The sequence below is a fragment of the Rhinopithecus roxellana genome, chromosome 2 (assembly GCF_007565055.1).
Source record: "Rhinopithecus roxellana isolate Shanxi Qingling chromosome 2, ASM756505v1, whole genome shotgun sequence".
In the NCBI taxonomy this organism is placed as follows: domain Eukaryota; kingdom Metazoa; phylum Chordata; class Mammalia; order Primates; family Cercopithecidae; genus Rhinopithecus; species Rhinopithecus roxellana.
Window position 1 is genome coordinate 161,475,064 of NC_044550.1, and position 19,627 is coordinate 161,494,690.

Genomic DNA, 19,627 nt, shown 5'->3' on the forward strand with positions numbered 1-19,627 from the left:
GTGAGGCCTGGTGGAAGGTGATTGGATCATGTTGGTAGTTTCTGATGGTTTAGCACCATCCCCCTAGTGCTGTCTCATGACAGAGTTCTCACAAGATCTGGTTGTTTGAAAGCATGTAGCACCTCCCCCTTCACTCCCTTCCTCCTTCTCTGGCCATGTAAGACATGCCTGCTTCCCTTTTGCCTTCCACAATGATCAAAAGTTTCCTGAGGCCTCCCCAGCCATGCTTCCTATAACCCTGTGGAACTGAGAGGTGAAGACAGCTGGACTTCCTGGGTCAAGTGGGGACTTGGAGAACTTTTCTGTCTAGCTAAAGGATTGTAAATGCACCAATCAGCACTCTGTAAAAACATACCAATCAGCACTCTGTGTCTAGCTAAAGGATTGTAAATACACCAATCATCACTCTGTAAAATGGAACAATCAGCACTCTGTAAAATGGACCAATCAGCAGGATGTGGGTGGGGCCAAATAAGGGCATAAAAGCTGGCCACAGAGCCAGCAGTGGCAACCCACTTGGGTCCCCTTCCACAGTGTGGAAGTTGTGTTCTTTTGCGCTTTACAATAAATCCTGCTGCTGCTCACTCTTTGGGTCCGCACCACATTTAAGAGCTGTAACACTCACCGCAAAGGTCCACAGCTTCATTCTTAAAGTCAGCGAGACCACGAACCCATCAGAAGGAAGAAACTCCAGGCACGTCTGAAGGAACAAACTCCAGACACACCATCTTTAAGAGCTGTAACACTACCACGAAGGTCCACGGCTTCATTCTTGAAGTCAGCGAGACCAAGAACCCACCAGAAGGAACCAATTCTGGACACAGAACTGTGAGTCAATTAAAACTCTTTTTTATTTTTTTTGTAAATTACCCAGTCTCAGGTAGTTCTTTATAGCAATGCAAGAACAAACTAATACAAGTTCCAAACAGTTTCAGTAAATATGTAAATATTACTGGACATTTTGGGTTTTTCCCTCATTATAAGTAACTATTATGGCTGGGTGTGGTGGCTCACGCCTGTAATCCTAGCATTTTGGGAGGCTGGGGCGGGTGGATCACCTGAGATCAGGAGTTTGAGACTGGCCTGGCCAACATGGTGAAACCCCGTCTCTACTAAAAATACAAAAATTAGCTGGGCATGGTGGCAGTCACCTGCAATCCCAGCTACTCGGGAGGCTGAGGCAGGAGAATCGCTTGAATCCTGGAAGCGGAGGTTGCAGTGAGCTGAGATCTCACCACTTCACTCTAGCCTGGGCAAAGGAGCGAAACTCTGTCTCTCAAAACAAAAAGGAAAGAGTAACTGAACATCTTTATACCAAATAAATGACATCTTTACAGACAAAATATATATGCATACTTTATATAGTATACATTTGTCTTAAGTGATCAACAAGCATGCAGTGTGTGTGCCGCTGGAGATACAGGAAAATATAGATGATGTAAAATACAGCTTTATTAGAATTCTCTAAAAATGTTTGATAATATACAAGCAGTCTGACTCCCAGTGCTTTGTGTCATTATAAAAATAAGAAAATAACTTGCTTTAATTCTAATGCAGCATTTTTTAACCTGCTAAATAGAACTAATTTCTTGTTTCTGAAATCCTGCGCATATGTCTCATTGAAATACCATTTCAGGACATCGTTTTCCCAGCAAAGAGCTTCTTTAGACAACAGAATCATTTGGTATACACAGAACAGGAATGATGATTGCAAGGGGAGGCTGCAGGGCTGGAGGAGGGTTAGAGCAACAGAGTTCCCAGTTACAGTTGAGTCCCGGAAGCCAGCACCAGAAGGAGGGGAATGATAAGAACTGCACTTTGTTCTGCATAAAGACATGGGACTTTTCTTTGAGTAGTGGCTGCTGCCCTGCAAATTAACAAGGAAATAGAGAAAGTGTCAGTATTGGTGTATGGAATCTACACTCAAAAATATATCTGCAGTATTAGTCTCTTTTCTGGTTAACGTGGAGCGAGAAGCCAGGAGCAGCAGTCTCCCGTGACACCCTGTAGGAGGCGGTGCGGGAAGTCCTGCACCGGAACCAGCGCAAGGACCCCAAGTTTCTGGAGACGGTGGAGTTGCAGATCAGCTTGAAGAACTATGACTCCCCAGAAGGACAAGCGATTCTCGGGCACCGTCAGGCTTAAGTCCACTCCCCGCCCCAAGTTCTCCGTGTGTGTCCTGAGTAACCAGCAGCACTGTGACAAGGCGAAGGCTGTGGATATCCCCCACATGGAAAACAAGGTACTGAGAAAACTCAACAAGAATAGAAAACTGGTCAAGAAGCTGGCCAAGAGTATGATGCATTTTTGGCTTCAGAGTCTCTGATCAACCACATCCCACGAATTCTCGGCCCAGGCCTAAATAAGGCAGGAAATTTCCCCTCCCTGCTCACACACAACAAAAACATGGTGGCCAAAGTGGATGAGATGAAGTCCACAATCAAGTTCCAAATGAAGAAGGTGTTATGTCTGGCTGTGGCTGTTGGCCACGTGAAAAGGACAGACAATGAGCTTGTGTGTAACATTCACCTGCCTGTCAACTTCTTGGTGACATTGCTCAAGAAAAACTGGCAGAAAAACTGGCAGAATGTCCTGGCCTTATATATCAAGAGCACCATAGGCAAGCCCTAGCACCTCTATTAAGGCACATTTGAATAAATTATACTGCTACCAGTAAAAAAAAAAAAAAGAAAGAAAGAAAAAGAAAAGCAAATTGTGCACACCGTGGAGAAATTTACATAGTATATAGGAAGTTATAAAGTGGAAAGTAAAAGTCTCTTAGTCTCTCCATTTGCATTTTCCATAGAAAACCAACTTTGATAGTTTGAGTTCTCTTTCCAGGAATGCAATGCACACATGCATGCTAAACCTGCTTAATAGAACTAATTCCTATTTCTGAAATCCTAAGCACACATGCCATTGAAATACCATCTCAAGACATTGTTTCCCCAGCAAAAACCTTCTCTAAACAACAGGACCTGCTGCTGCCCTGCAAGTTATCCTTAAATGTCTTTAGATATCCTTTTATCTAAGCACAAATGGAATCTACAACGTGTGTTGCATCATATCTTGAACATGCTTCCATATTGGTACACAGGGAGTTAATTCATTCTTCCTTGTGGATGAATTTTTATTGTATGGATGGAACACAGTGTTAGCCAGGTTCCCTACTGATGGCTACATTATCAGAGTTTAAGTGTCCTGACACAAAGACATCAACAAAGGGCCCGCCCAAAATATGGACCCTATTCATAGTAAACAGCATCTGACCACTGGGTTTGTAAAAACAGAAATTACTAATTCTTTTAAACTAACTAAAAGATGAATTTTTAAAATTATGAAACCATCTAATGTTGGCTTGGAAATATATCCCATGGCTCTGGACTGGCGGCCCTGTCCTTAAAAGTTCCTGACTCCATTTGAATGCTGGTCCTCTTTTCTTTTTTGCAAAGTAAATCTCACCCACAGGTTTGTATTAGGGCTCCACCTACCGGACATTTTGTACAATTGCACCTGTGATGCAGTTAATGCCCCAGACTTCATTCACTCAAAATTTAAAATTACTTTTGCTTTCAAACAATTAACTAATTAACATAAGGTTACACTTTTCATTAGTTTTTTAAAAAATAAAATGGCACATAATTAAATACACTAATAATGACAGTCTCCCTTCATCTTTTGCCAGTTCCTACTCCTTTGCCTAGAAGGAACCCACAGTTAGCAGCTTGGAGTTTACTTTCTCAGACCTATTTCTTCACTTACATCCATTATCATGCACAAATAGAAACATGCTGTTTTGCTATCTTCTGCTTTACTGTCTGGGTCCATATTCTGTGCATTGGTTTGTCACTTTGTAACTTAAAAAGCTTTTCTTGTTGATGTGAGACTATACTTGAGGGGGTAACTGCACTGTTTGCAGTTACTTTGATTTTTAAAATTAATTCTTGTTATTACATGTATACACTCAAAAGCCTAATTTTCCCATGCCCTTTTATTTAATTTATAAATCACATTGTACTATTTAAAAACCTAGTGAACTCTGACAATCACTCTTAAGGATGTGTCACAGTTACTTAATTCACGTGATGTTTTAAACTCAAGTTATTTCAGGTTAAATTATTATTATTATTATTCTTTGAGAAAGGGTCTCATTCTGTCACCCAGGCTGGAGTGCAGTGGCATGACTACAGCTCACTGAAGCATTGATCCTCCTGGGTTTAGAGAATCCTCCTGCCTCAGACTCCTGAGTAGCTGGGACCATAGGTGCACACCAACATACCCAGCTAATTTTTGTTTGTTTGCTTGTAGAGTCAGGGTCTCGCCATGTTGCCTAGGCTGGTCTTGAATGCCTGGGCTCAAGTGATCCTCCCACATTGACCTCCCAAAGTGCTAGGGTTACAAGCAGGGGCCACTGGGCAAGACTTCAGGTTATTTTCAACTTAAGTATTAAAATATTACATCTTTTTAAAAAAAATTTAAATGACTTTAAATTAGCCAAACTTTCTCAATTACTTGATTGTAGTAAACCTAACAAATGTATAAACTTTAATCCTAATTATTTTACAAATTCCAATACTGGTTCAAAACTTAGTAAAATTCTCTTATAACTTCCTACTAAAAGTCCCAAGCCTAAAATCAGTTACTTGGCTGGGCATGGTGGTTCACATCTATAATCCCAGCACTTTGGGAGGCCAAGGCAGGAGGATCGCCTGAAGTCAGGAGTTTGAGACCAGCCTGGCCAACATGGTAAAACCTCATCTCCACTAAAAATACAAAAGTCAACCAGGAGTGGTGGCTCACACTTGTAGTCCCAGCTACTTGGCAGGCTGTGGCAGGAGAATCACTTGAGCCCAGGAGGTGAAGGCTGCAGTGATGAGCCAAGATCAAGCCACTAAACTCTAGATCTAGATCTAACTCTAGATCAAGCCTGGGTGACAGAGCGAGACTCCATCAAAAAAAAAAAAAAAAAAAAAAAAAAAAAAGGAAGGAAGGAAGGAAAGAAAAAAGAAAAGAAAAATTTCCAGTAGTGGGGGCGTGGGCCTCTAGTCTCAGCCACTTGAGAGGATGAGGCAGGAGGATCACTTGAACCCACGAGGTTGAGACTACAATAAGCCATGATCACACCACTGCACTCCATGCCTGGATGACAGAGTGAGAACCTGTCTCCAAAAAAAAAAAAAGGAAAAAGAAAAAGAATTAGTTACATCCCAGCACTTTGGGACTTTGGGAGCCCGAGACGGGCGGATCACGAGGTCAGGAGATCGAGACTATCCTGGCTAACACGGTGAAACCCCGTCTCTACTAAAAAATACAAAAAACTAGCCGGGCGAGGTGGCGGGCGCCTGTAGTCCCAGCTACTCGGGAGGCTGAGGCAGGAGAATGGCATAAACCCGGGAGGAGGAGCTTGCAGTGAGCTGAGATCCGGCCACTGCACTCCAGCCCGGGCAACAGAGTGAGACTCCATCTCAGAAAAAAAAAAAAAGGAATTAGTTACTTAATAGTAACCCATATACTGGCATCACAGGTTTAATCCAACAGCTGTTCTTATATGCTACATTCTCTAAAATATTGCCAATAATTAAATACCAAAACATACAGATTGTCCCTAAATTTACCACAAAACTATTAATAAAATGGGTGGATTTACATCAACAGTTGTTTATTTCATTTGAAACCTTTGCAGATTAAAAGCCCTTTACCCCACTATTCCTAAACAAGTAGAGATGAGTAGTCCTGTCTCTGCGGCCTGGAGCATTTAGGATAGAGACTTCCGGCCAAGTTAAGAGATCTGATGTTTGCCCTTGGCCCTCAGTGCCACATTGAGTCCTCATTCCAATACTATATGTCTGTTTTCTCATATCACCAATCCTGCAGATTAAAAGTCTACTGAATTTTTGGCCAATATTATAATCTATAAGCGCTAAGGTTGGCGCTTATTGACCTTATAATCTAAGGTTTCCTCTTAGATTATTCACGTGGTCTTCTGCTTGCCGTATGATTATCCTACCACTGTCTTTAAGAGCTACATTCTACTCCCTCCAGTAAGTGTACCCTTTGATGTAACCATTTACTTGTCAGTGGATATTTGGGTCTAGTTCCCAATATTTCAGTATTATAAAGAATGCTCTGGTGAACATATTTGAGCTTATAAGCTGTATGCGCATTTCAAATCACTTCTTTAGAATAGGGCACCAAAAGTACCCTAAAGTCTGACCTAGGTCGAAGACTGATACTTTTGTAATTCTTGACACATATTGTCAAATTGTTTTCCCAAAGCACTTTATCAATTTACAGTGACATCAAGCTTGAATAACATCTCTAAAACACTTTTCTGCTATGTTTTAATGTATGTCAAAAAAGTTTAGGTGAAAATGACACCTTGCTGAATTTGTATTCCATTATTATTAGAGCGATTAAATAATTTTGTACATTTGCTATTTGTGGTTTCTCTTTTGTAAATTATCTATGAATATTCACTACTAGAATGTTTAAAAAAGAGATTAGTAAAATTCCTGCCAGGGTGATGAAAGTTGGAGAAAAACTTGGCAGAGTGAAAGAGAGTTTTATCCTTGACATTCAAAGGAATCGGGCAGAATTGTCAAAAAATGTCTACCAACAGTCACTGAAAGAATGCCCACACACAGGAAAGAACAGGTCAGGAACTGCAAACCCCTTACTTACCTGCTGTGGTGTGAGCCCCAGAGACATTTTAAGGCAGTGTGGTGTGGTAGGAAGAATGAGAACTTTACACACAGACAAATGTCGGTTTTGCTTCTGCCTCTGAGTTACACTGAGTGACCGCTTAATCTCTCTGAACCAGCATCAATCAAACTGTCCTCCTTCCAGGAACATGGTTGGAGTAAAATGAGATGATCACTCCAGAGTGCCAGCTGGAAGCCTGACACTGCAAAGTGCTCAGAAATACTGAGGAAAACTCGGGAGGCTGAGGCAGGGGAATAGCTTGAACCCAGGAGGTGGAGGTTGCAGTGAGCCGAGATCACGCCACTGCACTCCAGCCTGGGTGACAGAGCAAGACTCTGTCTCAGAAAAAAAAAGAAAAAAGAAATACCAAGGAAAAGTGAGAAGAGCTGCCCTCGTTCTCCTTATACTTCCTGCAGCAGGGGAGCTAACCCAAGGCACTGGTGCTAGGATGGCACCATTTGCCCATTTCAGGAATGGTGGTGTAGGGTGCAATGGGTTTTACAACAACGAATTTTACATGGTCTGTTTCTGTATAGGTTGATAGTCTTATTAATGAGACAAAGAGTAAACCCATACAATCCTAATTCTAACACCACGGATACTTCCCTATCCAAGCCTTACAAGGTTGCAGGTTCCTTAGAAAGTCTATACCACTAAATCTTTTCAACAACTTTATTCCTCCCTTTTTCACATAAGTGACCCCCAGAAGGATTGTGTTTCTTGCAATCAAAATGTAGAACTTCTGCATATGCAGCCTCCGGGCACTTCTCGGAAGCTGTTGTAGAGCATTTGTCATTCCTTTTGGTTGCCCAGCACCTTTGAACATCGTTCTTCTTAAATCTATGCCTTTCCAGGGTAGAATCCAATCATTCACTCATTCATTCATCTATTCTTGCATTCATTCATTCCTAAGTGTCTACCAGGTTGCAAGCTCTGTTTTAGGTCCTTAGAATACCATCATCAGTGAACAAAACAGGTCAAAGTCCCTGACTTCCTGAAGCCATGTTCTAACAGGTGGGAGGCGCTAAAGAATGAACTTCCCAGCATGGGTAATATAGTGAGACCTCATCTCTACAAAAAAATAACCAAAACAAAACACAAACTTAAAAGTTAGCTGGGCATAGTGGTGAGTGCCTGTTTCCCCAGCTATTTGGGAGGCTGAGGTGGGAGAATCACGTGAGCCCAGGAGGTCAAGGCTGCAGTGAGCCGTAATTGTGCCACTGCACTACAGCCTGGGTGACAGAGAGAGACCTTGTCTCAAAAAAAATAAAAAATAACAGAATAGCAAAAAAAAAGAATGAGCTTCACAAGTAGGTCAGTCAGAAGATAAACACTATAAAAAAGAAAAAAACACAGTCACATGGGGGTTTTGAAGAGCCACAGTTGTGAGATGGAGGCTATAATTTTAAATATTGAGATCAAGGATCAGAGTAACCTCACGGAGGCTTTGTAGATAAGAAAACTGACAATTTCAGATCATCTGACTAACTCAGTAAGAACAGAGTGCTTACTGCTGCCAAAATGGTGTTTCCACAGGCTGATGAGCAAGAAAGCATGTAATATCTCACGGGAAGTGGATCAAAACTAGCCTTGAAATAAAAGTTCCAGGTGAGAAGCAGTGGGTGACGTGTCTGGAAAGAGCATGATGAACCTGTAAGATGGGACCAGAAGTCTGAACTTGGCAGTAAGGAACTTTGAAGGTTTTTGAGTAGCAGCAATGTGAGGATGGACTTCATTTTCAAGTGAGGAAAGGAAAGACCCAGGTTCACAGGCTATTCTTTATCTCCTGGGAGAGACCCAGGTTCACAGGCTATTCTTTATCTACTGTGAGAGGACTCAGAAACGATGTATGCCAGATTCACAGGGAACGAATAGCATTAGAGCATGAGGAGAGGACTTAAATCCATCACCGAACCCTGGGATGTTGGCTCCTAGAATACATGCTGGAGATGATGGGTCTGTTGTCCTAATTTCCGGCCCAAAGAGCAAGAAATCTGCCAGAGTGAATTTTGACAGTTCTCAGACTCCTTCAGATCCTTGTTCTGCCTGCACTAGCTGGGTGGTCTTGGGTGAGTCCTTCATTAACTTCTCCGAGCCAGAGTTTCTTTGCTTCTGAAGGGAGAATATGAACCTACCCACACCGGATCAAATGAAAGTCTGGCTTCTGTCTAAATGACAGTGGCTTAGAGAAGATAGATGTTTATTTCTCTCTCAGTAACTCTCCAGGGCTGGTAGAGTGACGCCATGGTACAGAGGCACCCGGCTTCCTTTTGCTGTGTTGCTCTGCCACGCCCAGTTGAAGGCAGCTCACCTCCACGTCTTGTGGGCCCATATACCAGCCAGCATAAAAGGAGAAAGGGAATGTATGCCCCTTCCTTTCAAGTGCTAAACCCAGAAATTGCACTTGTCACTTGGCCACAGTGGGTAGGGAGGCTAGGATAGTTATTCTTGATAGCCATGAACCCATCTAAAATTCAAGGGTTCTATTACTAAATGAAGAAGAGAAGAAGAACTATATGGGGATGACAAGCCAGCTCACCAGGGCATGTGCTTTATCTCTTTCTCTCTTTCTCTATCTTATTTATTTTATTTTATTTTATTTTATTTTATTTCATTTTATTTTATTTTTTGAGATGGAGTTTCACACTTGTTGCCCAGGCTGGAGTGCACTGGCGCAATCTCAGCTCACTGCAACCTCCGCCTACTGGTTTCAAGTGATTCTCCTGCCTCAGCCTCCCAAGTAGCTGGGATTACAGGCATGCACCACCACTCCTGGCTAATGTGTTGTATTTAGTAGAGATGGGGTTTCACCATGTTGGTCAGGCTGGTCTCGAACTCCTGACCTCAGGTGATCCACCCGCCTCAGCCTCCCAAAGTACTGGGATTACAGGCATGAGCCACCATGCCCAGCCTGACTCTCTTAAATGTACTAGTTATTCAGATAAACATACTATTTTATGTAGTGCACACAGCAAATACCTAGCACATAGTTGCTGTGCACTCTGATTAGTTCTCTTCCCTTGTAGATGTACGAATGGATCCTGCAGGCATTGACGGTGCACCCACTATGTGCAACTCTAATGAAAAACACTAAGAGAAACACAAAGAGGAAGGCAGAGTGAGGCAGGCAGATGGTACAGAATGAACGACAGCAGGGCTAGGAAGAGTAAAGCGATGTCATCATATTGTGCACAAAGTCCTTGGGAGCAAAGAGAAGAGAGTTCCTCAGTCAACATGGAGAATGAGCAAAGTCTCATAGAGGAAAGCACACTTGAGGTGGATTGGCAGGATAAGCATGATGTTAGTAAATAGATTTCATAAGAGAATTCAAGTGGAGGGATCAGAAATCTCCCGGCCAACACAAACTGAAATGACAATAATGCACTATGTTTTACCCCTAAGATTGGCTAAAATGATATGACTATAGGTACAGGGACAGATACAGATATGGATGTAGAAAATGCATAGTGTGGAGGAGTGGAGAAGGGGCACTCCCAGCATAGACTGGTGGTGGAAGTGTATCCTCGCACAGCCTTTCTGAAACATATCAAAATTTTGCAGAACACACCAAAATTTAAAATATACACATTCTTTGACCCAGCAACTCCATTTCTGGGAATCTATCCTACACAAATACTTGCACAACAGCTTAAAGTATATAATCAAGGATTATATTTCAGTATTGTTTATAATACCAAAAAAACTACTATAACAACATACAAAGAAGCCAGCCCATGATTCAGAAGGGATTACATAAAAGGTGGTGTGACCATCCTACAGATTGCTCTACAGCCACTAGCAGACTGGGACAGAAAGTATGAACAAACTTCAAAGGATGGCCGCATTACACCGGCAAGTGAAGAAAGCTCACAGCAGGACGTTATGTGTAGCGTGATTGCTTTTTGTACAAAAACTAAGACAGATACATATAAATAAAAATAACACCAAACCAGAACCAAATGAGCACACTTACATCTCCGTTTGATAATATGTTCATGTTTGTGAACTGAAAACTTCTGAAAGGAGATGGTTATCTTGGGAAAGAATGACCTGAGTTAAGACATTTACTTACGAATTTAAGGCACAGTCAGGATGAGTGCTGTGGTCCACACACTGTAAGAGCTTCACTGGTCTACAGAAAGAAAATAATATTTAAGGGATTATTTAAATAACTTTCATCCATCAAACATTTATGGCTTGCCTGAAAAGTCCTGGAGATACAGTATTCTCTGACTTCAAAGAATACACAAATTATTTCCTCTAAAAATATTAGTGGCCCAGCACAGTGGCTTATGTCTGTAATCCCAGCGCTTTGGGAGGTTGAGGCAGGAGGACTGCTTGAGACCAGGAGTTTGAGAACAGGCTGGGCAACATAGCGAGACGCTGGCTCTACAAAAAAAAAAAAAAAAAAAAAAAAAATCTAAAAATTATCTGGGTGCAGAGGCTCACGCCTATAGTCTCGGCTACTCAGGAGGCTGAGGCAGGAGGCCCAGGAGTTCAAGACTGCAGTGAACTATGATCACACCACTGCACTCCAGCCTGGAAAACAGAGTGAGGCCCTGTGTCTAGAAAAAACAAAACAAATAAAAATATTAGCCAGCATTTATCAAGCACTTACTATGTACCAAGACATTTGATTATATCTTTTGTGAGGATCATGTCATTTAATCCTCATAACAACCAAATGGAATAGGTGCTTTATCTTCTCCAATTTACAATTGAGAAAGCTGACCACAGTAACCTGCCCAAGCTCTCATAGCAGCAAGTTGAAGGGCTGAACTTGAATTATGCAGGCTGACTCCAGGGCCCGAGCTTCTAACCACTTCCATATGCACGTATAACATTACAGTACGACCTGATAAGTACTTTGGGCAGAAGAGTGGACTTGAACCACATGGGTGATGGTCAGCGCTCAGGCATCAGAGAGGAACGCTAACTTGCTGTGCACAGTAGAGGGAGAAGATGTGAAGTTCCAAGGCACCAAGTGTGGGGAAGGGAAGCAGCAATGAAGACAGGAGCCAGGTCTTGGTGGCACATGGGGAGTTAGGTAGGAGACAAGCCTAGACAGGATCTCTGTGTCAGGACCACTGCAGGGGACTATGGAAGAACAGGAACGTGATACTGTTCTCTCTATGGCATGCCATGTCTTCTGTCCTTGACTCAGCTACCTTTCATTAATGTCTACCTGATGCACATATTTTTAATAAGAGTAATTATCTGTCATTGTGTATGTCCAAAAACAGGCATGGAGTTTCACTGAATCTGATTCAACACAGTGCTGGCAGAAACCAACCAGGAGGTAAGGGAGGCTGTGAAAAGATAAGCCCCTTCCAAAATGGGCAAGCACCTCAGGGAGAACCTTTAACTGATGTGGGGCAGAAGGCAGTGCCACCTGAATTGTGAGGGGCAGGAGGTTCTCACATCTGGGTTGGAGTTGGATTTGTTATGTTAACCCTTGTCACTTTCCCATGTTATGCCTTTTATTATATCCTCTCTGCTCCTGACACTACACAGAAACAACCTATGGGCAGTAAAGAAATGGGAGCTTCCTCGTTTCTTTACTGAGTTAGGCTTGGAAGAGAAGAGCCCTGAGGCCGACTGAGGTGGGTACACCAATGGAGAGGAAGGACATAAGTCCAGACCCAGGGCAGCTGTAAGGGGGAAGGAGACTTGGGCTCTGGCCCGGCTATTACAGCTCAGCCCAATGACATAAAAACAAAGCAAAGTGGTTGTGAATGCAAAAATTTTAGCTACAATTTTCTCCATCGTTGAGCTTGTTTTTTGTTTTGTTTGGTATTGAGGGGTTGATGGCAGGGGGTTTGCTTTGTTTTATTTTGAGACCAGGTCTTGCTCTGTCACCTATGCTAGAGTGTAGTGGCCCCATCATAGCTCACTGTTCCCTTGAACTCCTGGGCTCAAGCAATCCTCCCACCTCAGACTCCTAAGTAGCTGGAACTACGGGTGCATGCCACTGTGCTTGGCTATTGAGCTGTTTTGGAGTAAGAATTGAATTCTTTTGGTTTTTTGAGATGGAGTCTTGTTCTTGTCACCCAGGCTGGAGTGCAATGGTATGATCTCGGCTCACTGCAACCTCCACCTCCTGGGTTCAAGCGATTCTCCTGCCTCAGCCTCCCAAGTAGCTGGGATTACAGGCACCCGCCACCACGCCCAGCTAATTTTTGTATTTTTAGTAGAGACGGGGTTTCACCATGTTGGCCAGGCTGGCCTCAAATTCCTGACCTCGTGATCCGCCCACCTTGGCCTTCCAAAGTGCTAGGATTACAGGTATGAGCCACCGCGCTCAGCCAAGAATTGAATATTTTTTAAAATTTACTACTAGAGCTTTGATTAAGGAAGGAAGAGCTTGGTAGCAGGAGGGAAAGAGCATGCTTTAAGGCCAGGCAAAGCTGGGTTCAAAACTCAGCTCTGTCACTGAGTTTAAAGCTTAAAGACAGATAAAACTAATAAATGACATTACAAATCTGGAGAGTGGTTACTATGGGGTTGGTGACAAAAAGAGGCCAATGGGAGCGTCTGGGGATGCTGGTTATGTTCTGTTTATTGGTCTGAGGGCTGGTTGCAGGTATGCGCTAAATGGGGGAAACTTCATCCACCTGTGTACTCATGTTTTGTATATTTTTCTGTACATAGATTATATTTCCAGAAAAGGACATTTCCCTTGTTTTGTTTTTAAGAGGGGGTGATAAACAACATCTAACTTTTGAGGGCATTGGCAATAATATATGAGTAAAAGGTACAGATAACAGAACAGCCTTGAGGGGCTCCTTGTCTTGAGGAGGCATGGAGTGGGAGGGAGTGGTTCACACGTTTAGGGTGCTTTGCTCAGCTGGGAGAATGATCCAGTCCATGGGGCTGCTGGGAAGGCAGAGAGTGGCAGAGAAGCAGGATAATCAAGGGTGTTGGGCAACAAGAGAAGACCACTGACATCATTTCCACCCTGCGACACTCAGAAATGTTCAAGAAAGCCACTCAGCTTTTGCAGTGTTGGATTCCAGCCCCTTGCAGAATCAGCAGGTCCACAGTCTTGGGGGCTGAGGCAGAGAGAGTGAGAGGCAGGGATTTGAGTCCAGAGATGGCTTGCAACTACCTTAGGGCTTGAACCAAGTTTTTTTTTTTTAAATTACAAGCAAGAAGGCCCATAAATGATATCTGATTATAAGTATATAAAGGGTCTGGCCCATAGGTGCTCACCAAGTGGTAGTTACTATTATTTTCCTATTGGTCTGTGGTCAAGATGTGTCTGTAAATATCTCAAACAAACTCCCACCTTAGCACCTGTCATGCACAAGGATCCCACAGAGATCCAAACACACAGGAACCTCATCAGTCCCTGTCCTCCCGTGTCTCACTGCACAGTAAGCACAGTGAGGAGAGAACTGGGCATGAGCAAATGAGAAAGTGCTGCTCTGTGTGTCCTTTAAATGTCATGAAGCTGGACTCTGGACAGCAGTAGGTGGGGCCCTGGCCAAACCCAGGCCAGAAGGTGCTCCTTGCCTCCACACCAAGAGGCCACCCAGAAGACACCACCCCATGGCCTTCAGAGCTGAGAACCAGCAATACCCTTTCGGCAGCCCACCTCCTCCAAAATCACCCACCACCTCTACAAGTACACCTCTACAAGAACTATATATTGATATATAGTTCACCTACCGGTAATCATTAATACAGCTGTACTGGAACCCCATGTCCTTCAGCCTCTTTTCCAGGACTTTCATGGTGCCTTCCCCGCAGGATTCCCTAAAACATAAAAATGTATAATTAAAAAGTAAGCAAATAAGAGTGGAAGAGGAAGTTGTTTCTGGGTTAATCATAATTTCTTTTGACCATGTGCTCCTGGATATTCTACTCTCAGAAAGAAAAGAGGAATGTCTCTGGTTTAAAAAGGGCTGCTTCTGGTAAACCTGCAGGGACCCAGGAGATGATGCTCTGAAGACCCCAGCACTGGAACTGAAGCTGGGCAGCCAGGAGCACTGGGAAAGCCAGGGCCAGTGCATGCACGTGGTGTCAGCCACCTGTGTAGTCTGTCCCCAGACAGTGACACATATCTGCAATGTGCTCCAGGGGCTCGGCACATTGCTACCTGCCAATTTGTTCACCCTACACTACAGTATATTCATTTGAAGTTTTAAGTAGCCACCAAAACATACAAATTTTAAAATATTAGAAAATGCAAATAAACAAAAATTTTTAAAAATTACCCCAAATCTCACACCCCTAGAGATAGCTGCTGTTAACATTTTGGTGTATATAGGTCTAGACTTTTAAAATATATTTATTTCTACAAGATTTTAAAAATATAGCAATGGGTCTCTGCTATCCAATGTGTTTTGTAGTCTATTTTAGGTCCTGTCTGCACACACACACACACAAACACACACACTTCTCTGCCATTATTTTTAGCTCCGGCATGGTCTCCCTTACATTAACAGACCAACACTCATAGAACCATCCTCTCTTGTTGAAGACCTAGGTCGATTCTTTTATTTCAATGCCATTTACACTAGAACAAACTTTGTTGGTGTGGAGTCCTAATTAGGAAAACGGAGTTAGGCTGGCAGGAGCAGGGGAAAGCAAAAAGACAAAGCAGATAAGCTGTAAGTCTACCTTCTTCATGGTCCAGGGCACATAGGCTTCCTGCACAAATAACTCACAACCTTCCCAAGGCCACCTATCACCAGACACTCAGCTGATAGAAAAAGGCAATTTAGCTCACTGCAACCTTGGTGTTATCAGAACTGCACAAGTGCTCTGCAGCACACAGCACAAGCACCATTCTATAAAATTCCCAGTAAGCCTTTGTCTCCCTGCAGTCAGCTCGTCTCTTGCTGACCTGCCAGTTGCACCCTTGCAACATATTTTCATACCTTCTCTAATAAATCTGTCTTTCTTTACCTATAACTGTCTTGGTAAATTCTTACCTCCCATGCCACCAGCCTCCAGACAGTCACTGACTGGAACTTCATTTTCATACACATTATTAATTATTTGTTCTGTTGGCATAAATTCCTGAAAGCAGGTTTTCTGGCATCAATGATTTGAATCCAGTTTAAGGCTTTTATATGAACGGCCAAATTACACCCTGATAAAGTATGAGAATGGCAATTTCCCACACTCGTACCAACAGTGATTTTGTGTGTGTGTGTGTGTTTTATTATTATTATTATACTTTAAGTTATAGGGTACATGTGCACAACGTGCAGCTTTCTTACATATATATACATGTGCCATGCTGCTGTGCTGCACCCATTATCTCGTCATTTACATTAGGTATATCTCCTAATGCTATCCCTTCCCCCTCCCCCCTCCCCACAATAGGCCCCGGTGTGTGATGTTCCCCTTCCCGTGTCCAAGTGATCTCATTGTTCAATTCCCACCTATGAGTGAGAACATGCGGTGTTTGGTTTTCTGTTCTTGCAATAGTTTGCTGAGAATGATGGTTTCCAGCTGCATCCATGTCCCTACAAAGAATATGAACTCATTCTCTTTTTTTTTTTGGCTGCATAGTATTCCATGGTGTATATGTGCCACATTTTCTTAATCCAGTCTGTCACTGATGGACATTTGGATTGATTCCAAGTCTTTGCTATTGTGAATAGTGCTGCAATAAACATACATGTACATGTGTCTTTATAGCAGCATGATTTATAATCCTTTGGGTATATACCCAATAATGGGATGACTGAGTCAAATGGTATTTCTAGTTCTAGATCCTTGAGGAATCGCCACATTGTTTTCCACAATGGTTGAACTAGTTTACAGTCCCACCAACAGTATAAAAGTATTCCTATTTCTCCACATCCTCTCCAGCACCTGTTGTTTCCTGACTTTTTAATGATTGCCATTTTAACTGGTGTGAGATGGTATCTCATTGTGGTTTTGATTTGCATTTCTCTGATGGCCAGTGATGATGAGCATTTTTTCATGTGTTTCCAACAGTGATTCTTACCCTCTTTCAGTAGTGGTCACAATCAAGCAGGGAGAATTTACAAATGCAAACAGAGGTAGATACACAACACCACCAACTGCGGTTATTAGGCACGATATATTACAAACAGGACCCTGACTTTACATGAAATGGGATGGTAAACAGCCTCACCACCATAAAATTAATAGAGTAGGAGTGTACAGGGAGAAAATGAGCAATTGGAAATTTTTACAGAAGTGGAATTCCAGGCATTACAGGAATGAAGAAAGCACAGTGTTGAATAACATCATTTTTTAGAACTTTGCAAATACCTGGGACAATGCCTTACTCTGGGCCAGGCTCACTACTTAGAATTTTTTTTTTGGTAAGCAATGACATTTAGGCTGCAGGACACCTGGACACAGAGATAAGTGAATGTGTTATTAAAATAACTATAAAGGCCGGGCATGGTGGTTCACCCCTGTAATCCTAGCACTTTGGGAGGCTGAGGTAGGTGGATCACCTGAGGTCAGGAATTCGAGACCAGCCTGGCCAACATGGTGAAACCTTGCCTCTACTAAAAATACAAAATATCAGCTGGACGTGCTAGTGGACACCTGTAATCCCAGCACGCAGGAGGTTGAGTCAGGAGAATCACTTGAACTCGGGAGGCAGATGTTGCAGTGAGCTGAGATCTCGCCACTGTACTCCAGCCTGGGCAACAAGAGCAAAACTCTGTCTCAAAAAATAAAAAAATAAATAACTATAAACTATTTATTTGAATAAAGGCAGCCCAAACCATGCTAAACACAATCAGGTGTTAGCCATGCTGATTTTAGCTCTTTGCTTATGAGTTTTATTTTTTAAATAAGTTTTATTTTGTATATTTGAGATATACAGCATGATGTCATTAGATACATATAGAGAGTAAATTGGTTATTGTAGTAAACAGATTAACCATCTATCATCTCACATAGTTACTTTTTTGTGTGACAAGAGCAGCTAAAATCTACTTATTTAACAATAATAATCCCTAATACATTATAATGTTATTAATTATGGTGCTAATACGTTTTCCCTAAAATCTGAGCCAAGAGTCCTACTTCCTTAGATCATGACCTGCACCTCCACCCTGTGGCTCAAATGTACTACCAGGTGTTCTGACTCCTTTTGTAACCTCTCATACAGCAGAAATGATGGGCTGAGATGACATTGAACTGCAATCCCCTTATCTCATTAGAGGTAGGTTTTGTGCTTTCTCTGACAGATACATTAAAACAACAAGCAAGTATAACTTCTAGACAGAGCAACTTCTCACAAAAATAAGACCAACGATATGCATTTTTCATGCAAAAATAAGTATAATTTGTCTTCTGAGAAGGGGAATGCAGATCTTGGTATAATTAAGTAGTTTGCAAATTTATCACAATCTATTGCCCAAGGGACAGGGGAAAAATTACCTCTTATATGGTGAGTCTTAGAGAGTCCTGGGGGCTGACACGGACACAGGGAATTCACTGAGGTTCTCCTAAACACTTTCAATGGGACCGCCACTCCTTGGGGTTAGTAATACCTTCCTCCATGTAGCACGGACGGACTGTTCTGAAGGACAAGGCCCCAGCTTGCTTCTGAAGCTCCATCATGGCTGTCCAGCTTTATTTAGGCTGTGGCCTCGTTGGCTTGTCTTTAAACCAAATCAATTTAACTTTTTTATCTTGAGTTTGTGCCAGCAGTGCCCTTCACTGCTGAGAAGGATGAGTTTAAGTTTGCATTTACATATAAACTCATGTGGCTTCCCAGAAAATGTGGATCATAAAAGTTTTCTTAACCAGTTATTCAAGACCCAGTTGAAGAGCTGGTTGTTCTCTGAGAATGACATCTTAATTATAGAGTCCTTAGGTTAATTCTGAGAACCAGTGGTGAGGGCTTTTGAATTTCAAATGACCAGAAGGAGAAAATGGCTTAGACCCTCACAAATGCATAAGGAACTCGCCCATCCAAAGCTACCCAAGTCACTCAGAAAGGAACACTGTCTTCGCTGGCTGAGAAGAATATCCCGGATAAAGGAGGTTTTCTCTCTGGGCTCGGGACTGGCTAGTGGCATTCCCAGGAAGTCAAGCTTCTGTCTTTCTCTACCAACCCCATTAGAAACAAAGAAGGCTGTCATTTCCCCCAAACTGAAAATGTTAAACGAACTTGATCTTGTCATATAAAAGAAAAACAAACTTGTGCAATTATCATCATCAATATCACCATAACTTACACATTGGGTCCCCCAATTTCATGCATAACCCAGATCTCAATTCGTGTAATCTTTTCCTTCTGGAGGTTTGGAATTTCATAATCTGCAAAAAAACTGAGAAACATTTCTTAAAGCCCTAAAGCAATATGATATTTTTTCCATTTCAGTTTTTAGTTAATTTACACATTACTTTTCTTAAAAAAATAAAGGGCTTTTAGAAGTTTTTCTTCTTTAGCTTTTATTTTTAGTTTACTTTTTATTCCAGTATTCCTCAGCTGTTAATGATTTAACTCTATAGACATGGCTCTGATCACCAGGTCATTCATCTGTTTCGCTTTACCTGAATTTACAGAAGCAAGCATGAGATGGGGACTAGGATAATTTTCTTTAGCCTCTGTTTAAAACAATTAAATAAAATTTTGGCATTCTCTGTTGTGTTTGAATGTGCTGGTGTTCTTACCCTTTGATGGGATAGGCTCCTGTTGGCTCTGAACCGTTCAGCATGACGTGGATCACCCCAGAACTATCCTTTGAATACTATGAGAAGAACCAAGTACTTTTAGCAAATAAAGACATGACATTTTTCTGCTATGAAATGAGCATTTTTACAAATTGTCAGTTCTAAATAATGGCAAGGATATGATAAATGTGGCATTTCATATGGCTTAGTAGAAATGCAAACTGGTTTATTTTGGAAAGCAAATTGCCTTGAAATGTCAAAAAACTCATAGACTCAGTAATCCATGTCTGGGAATCTA

General features: G+C 42.1%; 1 protein-coding gene and 1 pseudogene across 3 annotated transcripts in view; one reads left to right on the plus strand and one right to left on the minus strand.

Annotated features, from left to right (window-relative positions):
* Nucleotides 1–1,434: 1,434 nt before the first annotated feature.
* Nucleotides 1,435–19,627, minus strand: part of BST1 (bone marrow stromal cell antigen 1) — a 32,190-nt gene continuing 13,997 nt past the window's right edge. For 2 of the 3 annotated variants that reach the window (XM_010358122.2, XM_030923348.1), the window contains exons 5-9: nucleotides 19,330–19,406; nucleotides 18,891–18,983; nucleotides 14,374–14,460; nucleotides 10,775–10,834; nucleotides 1,435–1,867 (exon numbers count right to left, since the gene is read on the minus strand). In XM_010358122.2, coding sequence (XP_010356424.1) covers nucleotides 1,762–1,867; nucleotides 10,775–10,834; nucleotides 14,374–14,460; nucleotides 18,891–18,983; nucleotides 19,330–19,406 — 423 coding nt within the window. In that variant the 3' untranslated portion in view covers nucleotides 1,435–1,761. Of the gene's footprint in view, nucleotides 1,868–2,949; nucleotides 2,990–10,774; nucleotides 10,835–14,373; nucleotides 14,461–18,890; nucleotides 18,984–19,329; nucleotides 19,407–19,627 lie in introns of those variants that run through there. The other variant, XM_030923343.1, reaches the window with a different exon arrangement.
* On the plus strand, nucleotides 1,966–2,831 carry LOC115894771 (annotated as a pseudogene).